The following is a 23,658-nucleotide window of genomic DNA, read 5'->3' as shown; positions in this document are numbered from 1 at the left end:
TGATATTGAAACTTTCTCAAGTTGAGGTGTGGGACTTAAAAGCATGGCAAACATAAGGTGTTTAGATCAGCATATGACATACGTTAAAGGTCCAATATATTCTAGCTACTATTTTTTTTTTAAAGATTTTTATTGTTATTGGAAAGCCGGATATACAGAGAGGAGGAGAGACAGAGAGGAAGATCTTCCATCCGACGTTTCACTCCCCAAGTGAGCCAGAATGGCCGGTGCTGCGCCGATCCGATGCTGGGAACCAGGAACCTCTTCCGGGTCTCCCACGTGGGTGCAGGGTCCCAAAGCTTTGGGCCGTCCTCGACTGCCTTCCCAGGCCACAAGCAGGGAGCTGGATGGGAAGTGGAGCTGCCGGGATTAGAACTGGCGCTCATATGGGATCCTGGGGCGTTCAAGGTGAGGACTTTAGCCGCTAGGCCATGGTGCCGGGCCCTCTAGCTACTATTTTTAATGTTGTATACATATTGGCTAAATATTTTGCTTTATAAAATCGTATGGTAATTGGGTAAATATTTGTTTTATCACTACATATACCCCTGTGGAAATTGACAATCTTTAATCTATATGCTTTAATAAGGGAACAACTGCTGTGAATCTACTCTTCCAGCTCTAATGTTCCTGTGCTACCATCCATGGAAGCTACTGTAGGACTGGGTAGGACCTGGTCTGAAAGCCTTTGTGGAAGAGACTGGGATACACCTGAGGGCTTTAGAACAGTGGCATGGGAGGCAGGTTTCAGCAGGGCCATGCCAGTGCCATGTGGGGACGGACCGTGCACCAAGACCAGAAGCTGGGAGACATGCAGCACTGTTTCCGAGTGTGTTGTGGCTAGTTTAGGACTGAGACTGACACAGGCATCCTGCAATGTGTGCCGCTTGCAGGAGGACCGACTCACGTTTTACATCTTGGAAGGGCAATAGCCCCATCACTGTTTACTAACCAATCACCATCTAGACGAAAGCTCATAGTGTGGCTTGCTCTCCGTGCTTCGGTTGAAAGGATACAGTTTTCCTATCTCTCCCTCCCTGGTTCTGGAGCGTTCCTAATGTAACAATGGACAATTTGAACTGATTCCTGGCTATAGATGTAGGCCATGGGCATAAAACAATGCCTGGGTCAGAAGGCTATGGCAATTTCAAGCTCACATGGACAGAGACTCCTGTGGTAGGAAGGTTAAACTCTATAATAAGTAAAATAAAAGCAGTAATCGCTACAATATTTACCTGAGGATAACCAGGAGATTGCTATTGCCTGTCATTCACTGAACTCCCACTATTGATGCTGTGCTTGACTTCTGTTACCTTTAACCCTTATATGCACCTGGTTGGCCTAGTTAAATCAGGCTTGTATACCACTTCCTCCAGGAAGCCCAGTTTTATTCTGAAGCCTCTGCTGTCCAGGCTTTTACTGCACACTCTGATTGCATTTAGCACTGCACCCAGGGCATGTGCGAATGTGTGCCAGTTGTTTTCTCCCTTATAGAATACATGTTGATGCAGACTGCATACTTGAGCCACCCTTTCTGCAGGTGCTTTGGCTCTCTTCAAGACACACCTCTCTTCCACCATTCTTCCAAGGTAGAGATGCCAGAAGTACAAAGGGAGTAAGCCACTATGAAGGAACAGGTAGTATTTATATTTTTAGCCAAGAGTGATTTCAAATCTTTAATCTCAGTGATGAAAATTAAGGGAATAGAAACATGTAAGATTGGGGATACTGGGGTCAAGCTTTCATTTGCATTTGAGTTGCCAGTTGGCAGTGTGGATTGTTGGAAGGTAGGGTAGAGGGTGGAGAGTGATGGGCTGTGGGTCCAGAAAGTTGGTTTGGCAGGTCTTACTTCTGCTACCTTCACCGAGTGCCTGTGACCTAAGTGGGACTCCCTGGAGGGTCGGCTGACTGTGTTTCTTTTCACCACAACATGCATTTGTTACTAAGCTCTTTGAAATCTCCTGTGTGATATTGTGGTATTTCAACTCAGAACTTTGTGAAATGTGGGGCTAGAATAAGAAAGGAATGTTTTGGATTTGATTTCCTCCCTTCTCCTGGCCTTTTCAGCTTTTGTTCTATCCCTGAAGGCCCCCTTGGAGTTGGCAGAAAGTTTAGGTTCTTGGTGGGACTTAGGTTCAGGCCCTTTATGCATTCTGTTTTTAATAGACAGGCATGGTTGAGTTTTTGTAAATGAAAAAATCAATAAAACTTTGATATGAAGAGACTGCTTTTCATATTTCTCCCTGTGCCTTTCCTTTTTTTTAAAGTCAGGAGTAAAAGTCACTCAATAAAAAAAATAATGTCCACAGATGAAATACGTTTCACTGATGTTTTCTGATCTGTTCAATGCATACCAGGTGCTTTCAGGGCCCTTGTGTCCTGCTGGCACCGGGGCAGGCATACAGAAGCTGAATTTGTGCATCTGTTGGCATTTTGGTGGACTCTGATGATTTTTAAGGTATCTGTTGGGAGTCAAAGTTTTTGTGGTTTATTGCATTTAGAAACAGAGCTCATCAGGTAAAAGGTGCCTCCCACCTGCAGGACATGCACAGTCTCCTAATCTTGGTGTTTGCCCATTATCACTAGCACACAGTGCCAACCCTGATGGGTGATTCATTATCCACTTCTGGTGACCTTTGGTAGGTAGCCATTGTCTGCAAGGCAAAGCCCCACACTGTTCAGCCTGCCCTTCCCAGTCTAGTACAAGTGGACACCAAGCACAGATTCTTGCTCTGAGCTGACAGATGGAGGTGGGAGATGCAGCACAGCTGCTCCCTGATGTGTTGACTGTGGAAGGGTTTGACTGCTCGTGTGACTGTGGGTCTCAAAGCCTGCCTGAGGATCAGAGTCTCCACTATACAGTTTTTCTGGGCAAACTCATCTCTGAGATCTCTTTTGATTGTTTTGTTGGTATTGAATGCTTTTTTGCAATTGAAAATTTCAAACTTAACTCTCAGCAATAGTCATTTGTTATCTACTATGTGCCAAGAAATTCCAACACTTTCTCTTGATTTTCATATAATAATAAAACCAACTGGTGCTAATGGAGGGGAAGCAGTGACCCACAGGCAGATAGCTGAGAAATAGCGGACCCATGGCCGGGTGAGGGCTGTGCTGATGTTTCCCTGGTGTCCACTTTGCTCTGCCTGGTGTCCACTATTCTGAGTGTTACTGAGCTGATGTGACTTAAGCAACTAGGAGGCTGAAAGGCTCATTGCCATAATTGGATGACAGTTGATGCTAATATTCACTGAAAAAGACTAGAATATTGGTCATTTTTTGGAAGAGTCATACAAATAAATATGCTAGGACAGCTTGGCATAGTGGAAATATATTGTACTGGCCACAAGGATAGAGATTTTATTCAGTGTGCTCAGTATGTGTTGAATAGATGCTTTTAAAGCTGAGATTTGGAAGCCTTGAGTGTCACTTATATTTCCCTTATAACTTACTATGATTATATATTGTCATCTTACCCAAGTGGAATTAATTTCTAGGATCATAGTTTTCTCATTAGTAAAATGAGGTCGTTAGACAGCAGATAACTCTTTCTCATTGCTAAATTCTAGCATGCAACGGGAGAATACTGTATTAGAAAAGGTTACAAATATTGAATCTGAAAGACTGGAAGGTAAGGCTTGTTTATCTAGAATAGCCTCTTTGAGGAGGCTAAGGAGTAAGGCACTGTCAGTTAGCCCAAAGCAAAGCTTATCTGACTCCCAGCTAACAGGAAGGACACTTGCATCTTCTCCGCTGCTAGGCTTTTATTCTGTCAATTATACATTGCTCTCTTTCTGCTGACTTCTTTCCTGCAGTCTATTAGTGTGTTTAAGTCTTTGCACCTTTAAATCAGATCGTTTCAACTGATGCTTCGTCTTGTTCCCTCCCTCCTCTTATCTGTTATTCTCAGCTCTTCCTTTCTGTGCCTAGTGTTCACTCTGAAACCCACATGTGTTCAGACCTGAACCTTTCATGACACAGAACAGGATCAGTCAGAATTGTCCCTGTCGGGAATCTCAGTGAAACCTTTCTGGAAGTCTGCTTGGTAAGGACTGCTGTGTCTGCAAGGTGCCTCTTTTCTGACCCCTGTCTCTCCTGGGGCATCTCCTTCCACTTCCTGAGGCTTCCAGACTGTACTTTCCATTCTTTCTCTTCTCATCTCAGTTGATAAGAGTAATTGTTATCCATTAATTCTTTTTTTTAAGTCTTTTTTCTATGCACTTTTTTATTAGACACATCTACTAATACAAACTGAGAGATCTTACTGTCAGGTCTTAGTGCGATAGCATGGCAGTCACTTTCTTGACTTGCGTACTAAGCTTTTTTTTAAAAATTAATTTTATTCATTAATTACATTGTGTTGTAATTTCGTAGGAACTGGGATTCTCCCCACACCTCCCCACACCCTCCCCACATGGTGGGTTCCTCCACCTTGTTGCTTAACCATAGTTCAAGTTCAGTTGAGATTCCCTCTTTGCAAGCATATGCCAAGCATAGAGTCCAACATCTTATTGTCCAGTCAAGTCCAACTACTTATTGGGGAGACCCTCTCTGGTCTGATGGCAGAGCCAGCAGAGTATCATCCCGATCAAGTAAAAGCACTAACATACCATCAGCAACAATTGACATCATTATGGAATTAATTGACATAGTATTGAGCAGCCAACATTTTAAAAGTAAATGCGATTTCTTAACCACATTCTGTGACCACCCCATTCACATTTCAATTTTAGTTTATATACGACATATGACATAACATCCATAACATAACATGTTATGCACAACATCATATCATCTTAAATTAAGGCAAATATGTGGTATCTAACCTTTTGGGATTGGCTCATTTCCCTTAGCATTATGGTTTCCAATTTGGCCCGTTTGGCCACAAAGAACTGCATTTTGTTTTTTTAATAGCTGAGTAGTATTCCATGGAGTAGATGAACCATAGCTTTCTTATCCAATCGTCTGCTGATGGGCATTTTGGCTGCTTCCATGTTTTTGCAATTACTGATTGTGCTGCTATGGACATAGGAGTGCATGTTGGTTTCTCATAAAACAGGCGTTTTGGATATATTCCTAGGAGTGCTATTGCTGGATCATACGGTATGTTGATTTTGAGTTCTTTGAATATTCTCCATACTGATTTCCATAGAGGCTGTACCAATCTGCAGCCCTACCTGACCAACAGTCTGTTAAACTCTGTACAAACTCCATGTGAATGTCACAACCATCTAATTATGATATTTTTCTTTTACTTTTCTGTTCTTTTGACTCTGTGGTTACCCGTCCACCAAGGTTTACTCTTAGCTAGTTAGGTCTTTGCCCAGAAAATGCAGGACTGACCTGAGCTGACTATTGCTGGCTTCTCTTAGACTAACACTTGTGATTCCAAGTGTGACATACCAGATCCTCCTCTCTGCTTGGGCAGCACCCTATTGGTTCCCTCTCCCTGTGTGCATGAGGCTTCCTTGCCATTTGTACCCCACAGGTTGTAGGAGCCTTCTCTGCTGTTGCTTGATATTATCCCAAATAGCAAGCACAGTATCTGGTATGCTCAATATTACTGCTTAAAAGAGAATTATATCTGTATTGTAACCGGATATAATATTTGTCACTGACTTTGCCTATTCAAGTTGGAAATAAATAATCCACTAGCTTATAAAACTCAACTTCGCCTACTCTGCAATTTAGCATTTGATACTCCTAGGTATACAGTGAAGAGAAGCTCTTGTACAAGTGTAGTAGGCGATAGGTTCAAGAATGTTAGCAAAGGTATTTTCCCCTTTTATAGTACCATATGATTATCAGCCACTCAAATGACCACTGAAAGAGAATAGATGAGGACATGTTGGTATGGTCACAGAATAGAATATATATACAGCAGTGAAAATCAAAGGATCATTACCCTATTAGACAATGCAAATAAACCTAAAATCAGTATTTGCTTAAAAAAAAGACTTAGAAAAATGATCTGTAGTATGATTGCTTTATGTAAAATTAAGATAAATCCAAAACTAAGTAATATTTATGCAAAAGTCTAAAAACCACAAAATTTGAAGTCATGATGATCTTGGGAAGTGGAGAAAGGTAAGTTAGATGAGGAGAGTTTGATTAGGCTGATATATGTTTGTGTTCATGGTTTTGTGTTATAGTAGATCTATTGATACTCTGACATGATTAAAATGGAATGACTGGAGCAACAGCACACAGCGACAGTTGGCGCTCATGCTTCTTGAACCAAGATTATCATTAATCTACTTTTGCAAGGTTACTGTTCATAAAATAAATAACACAAAAATGAAATTGTGACTTTATCTGCTTTCCTTTATGATGTTGTACTCAGATTTTGAGATGCCCAGAAAATCATCAGGAGTCTGAAGTTGATGGAAATGCATAAAGGTAGTTTATTCAGGTCAGCCTGGGCCCCCAGCCCTCACCCCATTCCAGCAGGATTGGGGGAGCAGCAGCAGCCAAGGAGAAGAAGCACCAAGGTTGGACAGCACAGGGCTTTTTTACATTTTAGGCCAATTCCACACAATTCCACGGTCATGATTGATCAGTCTGTTAACTTTTATAAAGAGCAAGTTGGCAGGCTTCTATTGGTGGGTTTGAAGCAAGCGACTTTCAAATAGTACAAACTAGTGGGCTATATAGGGTAGTGAGCAAGTCTTATCTAAAAAGCAGACTAGGGGCTCTTTCCTGAGGAGTGCTCTGCCTCCGTGACCTGCCAGGTGTCACTTAGACTGCCAGGCCTGGAGTTCACACAGCCTCCCAGCCAAGCAAGTAAGGCAGAATCACAAAAGCAGAAAACACAGAGGTTCCTCAATGCCACCTAACAGTGAGGTGAATCATCTAATCACCTCCCACTTTATATAATCATAGTGCTCCAATTTATAGAGAGACATGAAAAGTTATAGTAATATATGAAATATTTAATAAATAAAATATTTTAGCTAACCCATGTATCTATCCCTCTTTGCAGTTTACACCCAGACAACTGATTTGAAGCTTTTTAATAAACTACTTGAAGGCAGGGCCACTTGGCTTCCCACCACGTAAAGCAGAAAGTATATGGAGCATCTTCTAAAGGGAGACAAATGTTGTTAGCCCCAGAGGAAAATGGTTTAAAACTCCTACCTTATATTGGTACTTATATTTAGGGAAATAACAGTTTGAAAAGATAAAAAGAAGTTTGTTTGTTTGTTTGTTTGTTTGTTTATAAAGGCCCTCTGTAGAAAGGTTGAGTTGCCCTGATCCTTTTCACTGCCCTTTTACAAAAGGACAAAAAACAATTGAATCAATACTAGGTTAAGGTGATACTAATTAGTATATGATTAAACGTAAGATTTTATAAAGAATCTATGATATATGCCTTTATAAACTCTTCTCATTTATAAGCTTTCTTTTTTATTTTGTATCTTGATATTTTAAGTAATGTTAGTTTAGGTTTAGTGAGAATTGATTTTGAATAGAGGTAAACCACCTGTCACTGTGTGACTGCTTGTGCCGCCAACCCTGGGCTCCTGGTCTCAGCTGGGTGACTATAAGTTTGAATGAGTAATGGTTTACCGAAAATGTTTTCTTTGAAGTAAAATAATAATAATGCTTTTTAAAATTGTTTTTGTAATCATTCTTTTAACCATGAAGTAAAAATGAAACAATTGGATGTCGTGTATAAGCTTATGATGATTTCTGTCTAAGTAAAGAAGGCAGCTTTTTTTGAGTTGTCCATTATGAACTCATCATAGTGGTCCATGTCTCTTGTCTTCTCGCCAATTCACACATCCTTTCTGAGCTCTGAAGTCAGCCGGAGCTGGTCTCCGGCACACCACACCTTTGGACTCTGGACTGTGTTTTGCCTTTGTAGTGAATATGAATGTTTCTGTTACACAAATTATTGAAAATATGTAAATCTGTTCAAAAAGCACTTAAAACACTTGCCAAATGATGGATTCTTAACCATTTCTTAACATGATGTTACAGATAATATTGTTAATCTCACACAGATATGACAATTGAGGATCAAAGCCTGTTTTCTTATAGTGAGTTAAGGGTAGATCTGGGAAGTAGCATCCATTGTTGCTAGCCCTGTGGTTCTCTGCTCCAGCTACAAGTTTTACCCATAGGTCACTTGGATGGGTGACGATCTGCCTAGGTGGTGTAAATGCACAAGGACTCCTGCAAGCCAGTATGTTCCCCATTAATCCTCTAGTGAGCCTGATCATCCACAGACGTGGCTAGCATCCCACGTAAGATGGTGTCAGGCCTCGGTGGCGGTCTGTCAGTGTGGAATCTTTCCTACCTGAGCTCAAACATGGCAGCAGCCAGAAGCAGCAGTTACTGAGGCTGTAGGAGGAAGAGAGTGCATCTCACAGATGCACATTCTAGCATTTTGGAGAATAGAAGTGAACTCCTGACCTTTAGGGTGTGCTCTGGTTGATTTAAACAGCTGCTTTCTTCATAAACCTTCCATGCTTCAGTCAGGTGAACTTCCTAGGATCAGGAAATGCTAAGGATTGATGGTGTTTTCAAAATAAGCCATGCCTGCCTTCCTTTCTTCCGAGGCAGGTGTTGAGCGGCTACCACGTGCTGGAATGTTGTTTCTGTGATGGAATCATAAACACAGTGTGTGGAATACATAGTGTCTGTCTCAAGAAGGTCTCAGACTGGAGTGAATTGAGAAGAAACACTTCTGCTGTGTTGGCTTGCCGAGAGCACCAGGGCTGACCAAACAGCTTGGGTGTGATTTCCAAGCAGGTCTCTATCCATGTGTTCACATAGTTGTGAATTTCAGCAAAATCCACAAAATCCTTTTGTTTTAGAATATTTTTGAAGTAGTTTCCCAAATTGTATGGTTTGGCTCTGTGAACCACACCTTCTACTGCTGTGACATTTTTCCCGATTATGTTTTTCCTTCAGCATTACTGAATCTGTATTTGCTTATGCCCTCAGTGTTGGTAGCTGGTGACTTACCACAGACTGTCACACGAGGCAGGAAGCCTAGGGCTAGTGGAGGAGACAAGATGAGATGTTTGCTCAGTGTGTTCCCATCTTGAGCGTCACCACCGACACTTCAGTGTTTTCAGTGCTCTAAGAAGTTAAAGTGGGACATTCTTGCTAAAATCTACATATTTGGACTCATTTAACCCATATTCAGGATTGCGTTTTTCCCCTTTTGATATCAAACCTATTCCCGTGAGCTAGTGTTCTGAAGAACGCCTGGCAAGGAGCCCTGAGCTAGGCCGTGCGTCTGTGCTGGCTCAGCAGCAGCGGGGGCTGTTGGTGGGAGCAGATCGCAGCTTCGGCATCAGTTGTGCAGTAACTGCTGTTGAGATCCTCTGTGGGTTAGGTTTTGAACTGGATACTAAGGATTCAGTGGGGAACAGAAACAACTGTGCTTTCAAAGGGCCATAGAAGACAGAGTGGTGTCAGGGAAAAGAAAACAGCAGAGAGATCCAGGAAGACTTCTTAAAATGGGGGTGGGAAGAGGTGTCATGGAAGAACTGTGATCTGACAAACATCTGGGGATTAAGTAGCTGACAGATTGCCCTGAAGGGCAGCAGGAGAGCTCCAGGCATTGGTGTATACATCCACCCTGGGGACTGAATTCAAGGCACGGGCGAGGAAGCAAGGATGTGGGTTGAGAACCATTGCCATGGTGGAGCCTCCTCCCAGCATCATCATAAAGTGTGGAATCATTCCCTTCTGGCTGCTGGATAGTCTCTCCATGCTCCTGCCCTGAAGGCCTTTCAGAACTTCAGAGATGTGTTGTTGCCATGCCAACAGTGTTGGGTTCATGAGGTGAGGACCAGATGTGCTCCTCAGAAAGCCTGGGTGCCTGCTCTGCTCTTTACACCTGACCCTAAGGAAAGACCTCCCCTTGGTTAACTGCCTGCGTTCCACCGGAGGAGTGCAGTGTTTCTTTCCATGTAGTTTTCCTTTACTTAAAAATGTGATCTTATATTTTAAAAAAGGGAATCCTGGGATGCTCATCTGGAAGCAGTGCTTCCTGTGGCAAAGCATAGCTTGCACAGTCCTTGGCACAGAGAAGATACTCATTACATACTTATTTTTTGAGGGATACAGTGTGGAGAAGAGCTGGGGACAGTATGAGGTGGCTCAGGTAGGGGGAGTTGAGAAGACAGGACACACTTGGATCCTTTATAGCATCACGTGCCGTGTTCAGGAGCCAGGGTTTACCACCATGGGGCTAAACTTCTGCAGCTGCTCCTCTGTCTGACTCAAAGAAGGCACTTGCTGGTGAATCGTTATGGGCCCATCTGGACTCTGGCCAGACATTGCAGCTCTCATTGCAGTCTGCTGCTGTGGCTCCACCCTCCGCACCATTGGTAGCTTCCTCATTCCTATCCTTCCAGGCTGCTGAGCAGATGACATCACACAGTCACTCCTGGAAGAAGTGAACCAACGGGATCACTGATGTTTAGCACTTGAAGAACCAAGCCCATGCTGTACTTCCCGGTCCCTTCATCCACCCAGGATATACTGAAGAAGCATTCATGCTTTAATGCAGTGCCACTCTCCCTGATGCTCAGGGCTGACAGGAGTCTGCCTCTGGCAGTGAAGAAATGAAGTGCAAAGCCATGCAAAGGCCAGCACACAGTGGCAGATTTTGGATTACCAAGCTCCTCTTCCACAGTTGGGGTGAGGGCAGAGATGGGAGTGGAACTCAAGTGTCCTTTGCCTGAGCACAGACCTGCAAAACCTGTGGGCAAACCTGCTCTGCTGACTCCGAGTCCTGGCATGGTTAAACCTGTGGGCAAACCTGCTCTGCTGACTCCGAGTCCTGGCTGGCATGGTTAAACGCATCATACGGGGAGACGTCCCACAACCTGGGCTGCTCTGCCTTGAATAATGTCTAATTATCTATTTCCATGGTGACTCTGAGAGATAATATGTCCCCCAGCCCCGTAAAACACTGTGAGGACTCTAGGAAGCTTGTTGAAGGGAGAGCAAAACAAAACCACACAATTACTGCATTCGAGTAAATAAGCAGAGGCGAAATTGGCTACTGAGGCATATTATCTTCCACTAATTATCATTTTAAATGATGAAAAACTCAGAATGAATGGAACTTTCCCCACCCCTGAGCCACACAGAGCACCGCCTTCCCCAGCTCCAGGAGCCAGGGGCCCAATTATTCGCACTTAACAGTGCAGTTCCATCTCCTTGGCATAAACTCCATTTTTGCTGTAAATGCGGGCTGCGCTTCTCACTGAAAGTGCAGTTGTTAAAAATAAAATCCTTGCTTTCTCTGCCTTCTCTTCCCACTCCCAGGCATGAGGAATGACTATAATTAAGAACAGCCCAATTAGTGGCCATAGCTCAGATGGCTTCAATCCCCAAATTTGGAAGGGGTGACCCCTCTTTGCCTCAAATCGGATGCTAATCCCAGAGGATTTATTCGGTTATTCACTTTGGGCTTAATAAAACTTTATTTGTCACATGTCCTGTGAGGCATTTCCAAAGAGAATTTCCATTGAGCCTGCCAGGTGCCCTCCTCAAGGGGCTCGCAGCTGCTGTTTGCATGGAGGGAGAGCCTAGCTTGTTTTTGTCACGTCAGTGGTTTGGGTGTCTCCTTTGCTGACCATAGCCTTGGCAAGCGAGGGTCGTGGTGGAGGTGGCTTTCCTGGGATGCAGCCAATGTAATGCCTGTGTCCAGGTTGCTCACGGTCAGTAGGGAGAGGTGAATCCACAAACAGCTGCAGAGACAGGAGCAAGCAGTGCAGTAAATGCAGTCAGAGCTGGTTGCTCTTTTGAAGATTACTTATTTATTTTACAAGAAGATGTATTATTTGGTGGGTCTTTGGGTGACCTCTTAGAGCTGCCCACCGTGGCTCTGTGCCACAGCCATGGCTGATGTGAAAGATGGAAAGGAGACCAGCTGCTGTCCTGACCTCCCACTCGGGAGCACAGGCTCCATGCCAGGGGCTTGGAATGTTCTCTCTCCGGAAGTGGCGCACAGTGGCCATGTGGGTCGGGAACGTGGAGTGCGATATGTGTGCTCTCTGCAGGGTACAGGTGGCAGTGGTCTGGGGAGGAGACCATCATTCCTTTCACAACTGCTGCAGGTCCCTGTGGGTAAAGCAGAACAAACTGCTGCCCTCTGCGCCAGCCAGACTGGGTGGCCCAGAGAATTGGCAAGTGAGAGTGGCAGAGGCACTTTTTTGTTAAAAGTATTTATTCGGTTTTCATTGAAAAGGCAGATTTACAGGGAGAAGGACAGAGAGAAAGAATGATATTCCATCCTCTGGTTTGCTCCCCCTGTGACTGCAATGGCTAGAGCTGAATGGATCTGAAGCCAGGAGTATCTTCCAGGTCTCCCACACATGTGCAGGGTCCCAAGGCTTTGGGCCATCCTTCCTAGGCCACAAGCAGGTTGCTGAATGGGAAGCGGAGCAGCTGAGACATGAACAGGTGCCCATATGTAGTCCTGGTGCATGCAAGATGAGAATTTGGCTACTAGGCTGCTGCGCTGGGCCCCAGAGGCACTCTTAGTGCATTGTTTGGAGACCTGATGCAGATCAAGTGCCCAAAATGCTGTAGCACTCCCGGGGTTAACTTTTCAATTAGAGGACAATGTATATTTAACAGTTTCATTTTTAAATGTATCTTGACAATACAGTGCTGGACCTTCTACATGCAATGTCAGGAAACACTTAACTAGCAGGATGACAGATTTGTGCCTGTTTTAGAAGGACTATACTGTTATAATATAGGGGAAATAAGTTGGGGGGAGGGAGAAGAGGAGGGGAAAGGCATATACCTGAGCCTATAGACTTGTATTGTAAATTTTTTAAATGAAAAAAGTTCCAGATTATCTGGGTTAAAAAAAAACAATAACAAATAGGAGATAATGGATGATGGGCCTATAGGACTCATTCAGGGGAAGTGGGTTGGTATTGTTAGTTTTATCTTCAGGAATTATTGACAATTAAGAATATAATTTAAAGCTGGTCTTTCTTATCTATGTTGTGTGTTATTCACATTATTTGAAAGTGCTATTATAAGAGAGAACTCCAGTTGAATGACGTTGGTAACTTATTGTTGACATTCAAGAGTCAGTGGTAGCAGTTCCATTCAGTGGAGAACATTTTACATGCATTTGCTTGATCTGTTATCAAAAAGAAAATGCATTGCAACAAATAAGGTGCACTTTAAAATTAAAGATATATATATATATATATATATATATATATATATATATATATATATATATAGTTTTGAAAGGCAGAGTTATTTAGAAAGAGAATGAGTCTTCCAAGAGCTGGATCATTCTTCAAGTGGCAACGACATCTGAGGCTGGGCCCAGTTGTTAACCTGGATCTGGGAGCATCTTCTGGGTCTCCCATGTGGAGTCCAGCCGGATTAGAATTGGAACAGCCAGGACCAGTGCATTGGATTAAGTGGCTAATCCTCCACCTCCTACCGGGGCACCAGTTTATGTCCCACCTGCTCCATTTCCCATTCAGCTCCCTGCTTGTGGCCTGAGAAAGCAGCAGAGATGACCCAGAGCCTTAGGACCCTACACCCTTTGGGGAAATCCAAAAGAAGCTGGTGGTTCTTGGCTTCGTATCAGCTTAGCTCCTGCCATTGCGTCTATTGGGAGAGTGAATCAGCGGATGAAAAGTCTTTCTCCTTGTCTATGTAAATCTACCTAATAAAAATAAGTAATAAATCTTAAAGAAAAAGTGGGGCAGCTAGGACTCGAACTGGCACCCATAAGAGATACCAGTGCTTTATGCCACAATGCCAGCTGCAGTGTTTCTTTGGGAAGTTAGAGAGAAGCAGTCACATTCACGCACTCATATCATAGACCTTCCGAGCACTGGTCCACTCCCTAGATGGTTGCAGTGGTCAGTGCTGGGCATGTCCGATGTCAGGAACCAGGAGTTTCATGTAGAATGCAGCTTTGCTATGTCACAAAACCAACCCAGGGCTGGATAGTTTCTGTAGAGCAGACATGGTGTATGTGGAGTTGGATAGAATGCTATACATTACTCATACTTTCCTAAATCCACCTCTGGAAAGTTATGTTTGGCTTTGAACAGAGAAAGTAAGAATTTGCTGTTCTTGGCCACATGGCATTGGCAATGGGCAAAGGATTTCTGAGCTTTTTCTTGCTTCTTGGCTGTGCTGCTGGTTTCCCAGGTGTAACGCACGCTCATGTTTCCTCCACCAGTAACCCCCTCCTTTGTCTGTGTGTCCTGAGTTCTCAGCCATGTTCTGAAGCCCATTGCATTTGGTCTTTGAGGGATATGGACAAAGCCCTGCCTCCAATACTGGCCTTGCCAGTGACTAGCCGTGAGCAAATTTCTCGCTCTCTGTGAGCTCAGTTTTACTCACATGTAGGGAAGTGGTGACGGTGACCCCTGCTTCAAAGAGCCACGCGACAATCAGTGAGCAACGCTGGAGACTCACCAGGGCTGACCTGTGGGTGCTGCTCCGCAGTATTTTCCCCCTCTTTTATGTGGAATGAAATTGCAGTAGATTAGATTGACGAATCATACAAGGAGTGTTGGTAATGTCAATAAGATGATGTAAACAGTTTCCTGTGATCCAAGGTCCAAGTCCCAGAGCTTTCCTGAAGATGCTGAGGTCCAGGAGAACACAGAAGATCTCTCTGCCCCCAACCGGAAGCAGACATGTCCAGTCCCATGACTTGTTTTGGTGTGAACTGTCATCAGCCTGAGGAAAGGGGACCCTTGTCTTTCAGACGAGTGCAGTGCCTGCCTTTTATTGAACAAAAATATAGATGACTGAATGGAATCATTAAATTGATATGAAGGGGCTTACAAAACAGAATAGTAAATTGGCATGATTTTCAATTTTATTTTTTCCATAAATTTTTAGAAGCCCCATCATGCACAGCACTTTAGCACTTTCCATGGAAACTAAAGAATGCAACCAATGAAGGATTACTATCTGGTTTAATTAGTATATAGTATAGGGATGGCTTACATTACATGATATGGGCACTTTGTAATTTGGAGATGGGTGCAAATTATTTGGAGTCAGGTTAGTGTTTGCCATAGACTTACCACTTAGTCTCTATGTGGTCTTTGGTGAGCCCAGTGTTGGTAACACCAAAAGGCTGGACGAGGATCAGCCTGACACCCAGTTCTGTCTGTGTGAGTCAGCATGAACATCTGGTGTCACCAGCGTTACTTCTGCTTCCTTCTGTCAGCTCACCACCTGCAGATGGGTCGCTTAGGTAAAACTGGACATGATCTTCATGGAGGGGCTGTGCGTGGGTTGAGATTTGGGGAAGGAGTAACAGTTAACCAAAACTATCAAGGGAGAGGAAACCACAGTTCAGAGAGCCTTGCTCATTCACTGAGCTGATGAAATGGAACAGACGATCCTGGGGCTGAGAGACTAGGTTGACGGTACAAGGGCAGCTGGGAACAACAAGTCAGGTGCAGCACTACAGTCTCGATTAAGACTAGGGACAAATACGCTTAGCTGAGGAGGTCCTGCTCTGTTTGTGTCCATCTGTGTCCTCCTCACTGGGGAATGATGGTGGGGAAGATGCGGTCCCTGTTTGGAGTACACAGTCCTGTTGGGGACAGGCAGACAAGGAAGAGATGATTTCAGGGTGACATGATAAATGAGAAAGAGAATGAGAAAGAGAAGCGTAACAAGCCAGCAGAATTCTCACCACTGCATTGTGACATGGCTACAGCCACAATCACTGTTTCAGGTTTCAAGACAGCCAGCTTTTCTCTACTTCCAAGCTTGGGCTCCTTCTACTGCACAAGGTATGGCCGACAAATGTTGCCAGCAGTGGCTGTCATCCAGGCTCTGCTTCTGCTATGAAGTGTCTTGCTTCCAGGCCGTGGGGATACCCCAGGGTGCTCTAGGTGTGGGGTGGCAGAGTGTCTCTCTGTATGCCCTGCAGTGAGTGGCCAGGCCTTGGTACCTTCTTGCCTCTGTTTCCTTTTGTCCCTGATACACTGCCAGGCAGTTGCTTAGCAACATCTCTAGCCAGACTGCGTCCCAGCATAAATTGCTGTTATGCACGGAGAGGTTTCTCCCTCCTCTCTTTGCTGTGTTTTAAGCAAAGAGACATCCTAAAATAGGACATTTCTTTTCGATTCCTTTTTTTTTGACAGACAACTTCTGTGTAAATGTTGAAATCTGTGTTGTCTGTCAAGAGCAGTCAATTTGAAAATTGTGCAGATGAGAATGTATATTTAGAAACGGGTGACAAAAAGAGGAAGACATTGAGATGTCAATTATCCTAGTGAGTTAATACAAAAGCTAGGAATTTAAATCAAGTGGTTTAGGGAAGTGAGAAGCCAAAGAGACAGGCTCAGTGCAGATCTTTGCATTTCAGACACCACAGGGCTCCATTTGGTTTGACACCATTTGTTGCTGAGGATGTCTACAGTGTCAGCCTAACCCTGATGCTCACTCTGGAACACTGCAGGAAAAAGTGCTGGGCTCATAAGAAAATAGCCTGCGCTCGAGCCCAGCCCACTGGATGTTCCTATTTAGACCCTTGTAGATCACCATGTTAAGATGTGGACAAGTCAGTCAGATTATTTCTCAAATGCCCACAGTACCTGGAGGCAGGCTAGGCTGAAGATGGGAGGCAGGAGCTCAGGCCATCCACCAGGGCTCAGCCTCCTGAAGCCCTGCCTTCTCCTGAGGGCTTGCATCAGCAGGAAAGTGGAATGGAGAGCAGAGCTGAGATTCACGCCCAGCCACTGTTATATGCAATGAGAATGTCCCAGATAGCATTCTAACTTTACCAAGACCAAATGTTCACACTTTAATTTTTAAGGTTATTATTTGAGATAAATAATGCTCTCTCATCTTCTGAGTCACTTTCCAAATACCTGTACCAAGACAGGGCTCAGGTTTTTCACTGCCAACATATGGCTGGGGTAGTTGATTGATTTGTTCTTTACTCCGTTGTGATGCCAGGTATCCTCTGCAGGCTCCAATAGACTGCCATGTGCTCCATGTGCAGCTGGTTATGCTCTCCACTGCTCCATCTGAGCCTCTGAGGAGGCTCGGCTCTGGCACTTGCACACTATGGCAGACCATGGGTTCTGAGTCTGGCAGTTCGATTCTAGCCACTGAGTTTTACCCATCCATCCTTTCTGCTCTGTGTCCCACTGCCGCTGTCCACTTAAGGTCTTGATGGAGGCTGTTCATTGTCCCCCAGCTGCTTGATTCCACCTCAACATGTCCCCATGTCTGGCCATCCCTCCTCCATCCTCCTCTGAATGCAAAGCTGGCCGCTTTTTAAAACCCTTCGTCCAGGCCCTTGCCATAATAAGCTATTCAAAGTCTGTAACACTCTTGTCTTTCTTTTTAAAATTTTTAATTGTATTATTTATTATTTAATTTATGGTACAATTGTGTAGGGTCTGGGATTTTCCTACCTCTTCCCCAAATTCCCAACACCTGACAGATTTCCTCATTTTATTACAATAGTATAGTCTTTCGCAAACAGTCATATGTCCATCATCTGCTATTTATGTGTGTCCTGACATGGCTGTTTCAGACAATGTCAGACAGTCCAGCATCCTATGGTCAAGATACATCCAACAGTTTCACTTGGAGTCCATATTTGATTTAGAAGTAGAGATGTATCTTCACATCTAGATATGTTAGTCTCCATTATGTGATCACTATACTTTCCCTCAAACAAAAGCCATGAAACAAATTAAACAACAGGAATGAAGTTAGAAGAAAAAAAATTACAGCACCATGGAGTTAAACAATGTACTACTGAACTACTGAATAAGCAACGTATTGACAAAGATGAAAAGAAAACAAAAGCTTCTTGGGTAAAATGATGCTGCTGTGTGATGTATGAATCAGTGAAGAATTTGAGAAGAAAAACTATTTGAAAGAAATGAAAATAAAAACAAAAACATCCAAACACATGGTTTACATCAAAAATAGTATGGAAGGGGTTATTTATCTTAAAGTTTGCATGAAGGCTGCCTTAGATCAGAGAAAACATGTTATTTTTCCTTTTGGGATTGACTTATTTCACCAAGCATAATGGTTCTCCAGTTGGGATCATCTAGTTGAAAATGATATGATTTCATTCTTTGTGATGGTTGACTAGTATTCCATGGAGTAAATTTACCACAATTTCTTTAACCCCTCCTCTTTGGATGGGCATCTGGGTTGTTTCTGTGTCTTTGCTATTGTAGAATGTGCTGCTATAATTATAGAATTACAGCTCTCCGTCTTACATGCAGTTTTCATTTCCTTTGCATATATTCATAGGAGTAGGATAGCTGGATCATAATGGCAGGTCTATTTTCAGTTCTCTAAGCACCTCCATACTGATTTCCATAGAGGTTGTACCTGTCTACACTCCTGTCATCAGTGAAGGAGGGTACCTTTCTCCGTATAACCATGCCAGCAGGTGTTAGTAGAGTTCTGAATGTAGGCTAGCCTCACTGGATTTGGGTGGAACCTCAATGTGATTTTCATTTGTATCTCTCTGATGGCTAGGGAGCCTGAGCATTTTTTCATATGTCTGTTAGCCATTTGCATTTGTTCTTTTGAAAAATGTCTATTCATTTCTTTCACCCATTTCTTCATAGGTTTTTCTTTTCTTTCTTTCTTCCTTTTTAATTGTTCCTGGGTTTCTGAAGCTCTTTGTAAATCCTGGATATTATTCCTCTATCACTTGTGTAGTGTGTAGATTTTCTCTCATTCTATTGGTTGCTTCTTTACTTTGTTAATTGTTTCCTTTGCTGAACAGAAGCTTTTTAGTTTGATGTAGTCCCATTTGTTTATTTTGTCTTTGACGGCCTGTGCTTTTGGAATCTTTTCCAAGAAGTCTTTCCCCATTCCTATATCTTGGAGAGTGCTTCATGTCTTTCTTGATTGTCCTATTATTATTTTTTCTTTTTTTTAATTTATAAAAACATTTAACCAGCCACTGTAACACACCAATCCTTGTACTTGGCCCTGGAATACAATGATGCATGAATCCAGACATGGTTTCTGACTTCTTGGAGCTTATAGTCAAGGATAAAGACACAAATTATAATTTCACCTCATCAGAGCAAGCAAAAAAGGACAAGTTATTAGTGCAATGAGAGTGATAGATGTGGAGTTGGCTTCCTATGTTTTTCACATAGTCAAGGGATGGAGAAATTTCCCCTGAGGAAGCCACGCCTTAACTGACTGCTGACACATAAAGCAGTGGGAGGAAGGAAGGGAGAGAAGGGTCTGGGCCATGATCAGTGTGATGTGGAGGCAGCAGTGTACTCCTTAGAGCCAGGTGGAGGTGAGGGAGGCCACAGAGAACTGATGAGAGTTGGGGAGAGGCAGCAAGGGGCCAGCCATATCGTATCCTGGTGGTGGGGGTGGGGGAAGTCCTGGATCTCAAATGAAAGGGAAGCTGTTAAAGGATTCCATATGGCAAGTAGACCATCAGATTTGTTTTTAGATTTCTCTTGGGCTTCACTGTGGAAAAGGGCTTGGGCAAATTCCAGCTTGACCTTTGGAAACCTTATTAGAAGGCTCCAAGGTCAGGAAATGAGGCCAGCTCAACGTGGAGTTATGGTGTTGAAGTGGAAACAGCAGCACATGGTGACAGGTGGGCAGTGAGGGGAGATGAATCAGGTTTCTAGTCAAGATACACAGTGATTGACTATGGAGAAGGTGAGGGAGGCACAGCTGCAGGGTTGAGGAACCAATGCATTTGCTGTGAGCTTGTCTCTGTTTCTGCCCTTTCCTCCCAGTTCTGTGTTTTTCAGTTCTTACAACAGTTTGAGTGGTGAAACCTCAGGCCCTCTTGCTTCCAGTCTTCCTACCTTCTGCTCTTCCTGGAAAACTTTTGGTAGTGTGGTTCTCCCCATGTACCCTTGCTCTGGAAAGCTTGCCTGGTTACTCTCTCTTTCCTCTGCCTAGAACACCATGAACGCACTTGGCTCTGGTGCATGCTTCTCAGGGAGTTTCATTGTCCTCTCCCTCCAGCCCCAGGCTGACTGTGAAGTCACTTCTCAGGGATGAGTGTACCATGTGTAAATGAGTGGACAGAGCTTCCTAAGGGTCAGTTTGCCATCACCATACCAACCTGAACCCCACCTACAAACAGAAGCAAAATGATATTATCCTGCTTACAAATACCAATGGCTATGAATGTCAATGTGTGGCACAATAATGGACATGAAGTGTTTCATAAACTCAGAGCACTGGTGATTTGTATGATGTTGCATGAAACACAAAGAGCTCAGAACAGTTTTGATTGTCATTGCTGGAAATGCAGTTAATGGACATTTGAGAGAGACTCCCTTTTATCAATTTAATGTCTTGCTCAAGTTCCTAATGCAAATCATGAAACAAAAGCAGAGAAAGGCTCATAGTCATGATATTTGGAGTAAAGCTTCCCAAATAGTTTTCTATGCATTAAGACTAGTAATAAAATTTTTCTGAGTGTAGCAAAACACTCAGGGTAATGGTGCCAAATTACATGTGTTGGGAAGATTCTTTTTTTAAACAAAATTGATGATTTTTAAATGTCTGTATTAGCAAAATAGTAATTTCTTCATTTTCATTATTCAGTTGCTAGTATTACATAGAAAATCTGAAATACACAAATGTTTTGTCTATATTTTTAAGATTTTCTTCATTTTTGAGATTTTTTTAACCCATCAATTTTTGGTAAGTCCTAAAGAAACTCTAAGGGAAATAAATTGATCTGGAAGTGTTGGTCTATTTGCTGTGAAGTCTGTGGAACCTGGGAGTTGAGAGGGAAACTGTGATTTCTTAGACTTTAGCTAGAACACACTCTCTAAGTTACCAAGTTCCACATCCTTGTAAAAGATTCTTCCATGGCTTCAAAGATATCCCTGAAACAGGTGATCCACTTTGACCAAATCCCCACCAGGTTCTGAAAGGGCCACACCGTCGGAACTGCCCATGAACTGAGCCTGATGCCATCTGCAGTGCCTTCCACACACTGATCTCAGTAGCTGTGGGAGCTCAGCGGACACTTTAGGCTTTGTAGGAATTACTCCAATATTGGAACTCATTCATAATGTAGGAATGACTTGGGGCTCATATCTTCTCCATGTAGGTAACATCTTCCATCACAGTCTGTTTCCAAGTGAGGATTCTCTGTGAGGAGGCCCTGCGCTCTCCCCAGCACTCCCACGTCACAATGCTGCATTTCCTGTTGAAAGTCTTTTCCATCTGTTTCAGGTACCTTGTCTGATTTTGGCCTCATTGTCTATTCCTGTTGTCTGAGGTTCTGAAGCATTATTTATTCACTCACTTCACTGAGTCCTGAGCTTTGGACTGAATGAGTTCAATTCCTCTGAGATTTTTGAAATTAATATTTCTATGGGGGTAGTTAATGGAGGGTTTTCAGGGGACCTCAGATAAAATCAGGGCCAGAGCAGCATTGGGGTGCTGAAACTTGAAGGAATGAGCTCCGCCAGACTTTGTGGGGAGCCTTGGAGATCTTGAGGCAAGCAGCTTCCACAGCCCCCCAGCAGTCGGCTGCTGAAGGATTGCTCCAGGGGTGTAGATGTTTCAGCTCTCCGATTGCCCGTATGAGAAGGGGAGGCTTTTGAGAAATTTCAGGTGTGAGTCCTTCAGAGAGAAGCATCTCAGAAAGCTGGGATTGGGGCAAACAGGGATGGGCAGAGCACTACGATCCCCTCCTGTAGCTCAGGTTCCTACTCATCTGTGTGCCCTCCTCACCAGCTCAGTGCTGAGCCAAGGAGCCAGGTCTGCGTGTGCCTCCGGCTGCCTCTGGTCCAGCTTAGCCAGGCACTACAGTGTTTGCAGCATTCTTGGATTTGCTGATAGCTTTCCCTAAACACATTGTTAGTAAGCCTGAACTGGACTCATGTCAAATGCAGTCTGACCAGAGGAGTATGTTGGATGATAATCACACCCTTCTAATCTCCTTCCATTGGTAGAATCGTGTGTGTGTGCGCGCGAGTGCGTGCACACGTATTTATTTGTAAGGGAATTTTTGGTTGCCTTCTGTTCACCCCAAGGGTGAGAGAGGGATCACCTGACCTAAACAACATATGATGGTCGCACCCAAGAGCATGGCACAGGACACAAGAGATTGACACCAGGTTGTCACAGAGTGTACTCACAGCCTGAGGGTGGAGGACGGATGCAATGCAGTTTTCACTGGGGAAATCCTATTTGTGGGAAATAGGCTGTGTAGGACCAGGAGGACTGGGTGATGCTTGGTTCCCAGGGGAGGAGATGACTGGCTTCATTGAGTAGTTCCACAGCTGGCAGGCAGGTGAGACCTGCAACGCTGAAGACTGGATGAGGTAAAGCACACCTGGCCTGGAAAGGAAGCTTGTACCCTCCCTGGGTGGGAGTGATTCCAGGCAAGCAGGAAACTTCCAAGGCCTATGGGGCCCTGTGAGGCTCAGGGCATGAAGTCAGCACGGCCTGACATTTTCAGCCTTACAGTACAGGGGAGCAGCCATGTTTTGAATTTCTTATGGACTAAAATATCTGAGTTTCTTACCACCTACGGTGTGGCTGAACACCCACCCCCTGGTCCCCTGGAGAGACCACTGGGGTGCTCACTGAATCCTATATGGAACATGAGGCGGTAGCTAAGGGACTGGCAGAGAGGATGGAGAAGATGCAAGTGCCAGTGTCCCACTGGAATGAGCACAGCTGCCAGCCATTTCACTCCCTGCCTCCTCTTGTGGTCATTCAAGGAGGCCTGGGGCTTGCCTTTTCCATGGACTCAGAAAGAGAACAGGAAGCCCTCAAAGGCATCTAGGCCAAGGAGCCACTGCTCAGTCATTTGTGTACAAAAGTCCATTTATATCCATAAAACAGTCCTGTAAGCACAATGCAAATTTCATTACTGGTACATGAAGCTGACTGGAATGCCTGGGTGAGTCCTTAAGGAGAACACTGTTATTATGCCTGATTTGTGATTTCACATCCATGGAGGGCAGTGGAAGGGAGCCAGATTGGTTTCCTCAAAATTAGCATGATGAGAAAAAAAATTTTAGGAAGAGAACAAAACCAAAAAACCAAAAAGAAAAATACCTCACAAAACATCATTGTCTTGTGTGTGTTTGTAATATAGAATATAATATGTTTAGAAAATCTCCATCAGCAGGAGACATGAATGTGAAGTGAAATAAATTCTGCTGTACTCCAGGAGGGCGCATCCCCAGCCTGGCTAACAAGCTCTGCTGGGCAGACATGTCAGGGAACAGTGAAATGCTGACACGGAGGGAAACACGGGAGCAAACAGTGGGCTGCTTTTGCTTTTCTTACCAGTGTGGTTCTCCAAGGCTTGTTGGTTTGCTCTAAGTATCCCCTTGAAATCTCCTTAGGAAACTGTTTTGTGATGAGAAATTGACCTGTCTTTTGATCTTTAGAACCCAGAAGACCTAGTTTATTTTGTTAAAGGAAGTGATTGGACCTAAAGAGGAAGGTAAAATGCTTTGAGAATGATGAGCCTAACTTTGGGGTTGCAGCCAACATAAGGGAACTGTGAGCCCTGAAAACAATAGCTTTTGATGGAACCTATTGGAGTTAGACCCTGACTCTGTTTCCTGTGATGCTTGTGCTGTTGCACATCTTGGTTCCCTCCTGAGAGTCCCAGGCCTTCCAATTTGTAGCAGTCAATGGGATTTTGAATCTTAACCAGAA

At 43.9% G+C, this 23,658-nt stretch overlaps 1 protein-coding gene across 1 annotated transcript; it reads left to right on the top strand.

Moving 5' to 3' along the window:
- Positions 1-11,870: 11,870 nt before the first annotated feature.
- Positions 11,871-12,166, top strand: LOC101526300 (RING-box protein 2). Its single transcript, XM_012925672.3, is given in 3 exon segments — positions 11,871-11,903; positions 11,905-12,111; positions 12,113-12,166. Coding segments are annotated over 3 exon segments (294 nt in total).
- The last annotated feature ends 11,492 nt before the right edge of the window (positions 12,167-23,658 follow it).

The sequence above is a fragment of the Ochotona princeps genome, chromosome 9, assembly GCF_030435755.1.
Source record: "Ochotona princeps isolate mOchPri1 chromosome 9, mOchPri1.hap1, whole genome shotgun sequence".
NCBI lineage: Eukaryota > Metazoa > Chordata > Mammalia > Lagomorpha > Ochotonidae > Ochotona > Ochotona princeps.
Note: the sequence above shows the minus strand (reverse complement) of the source record. Positions and strands in the feature narration are given on the sequence as shown.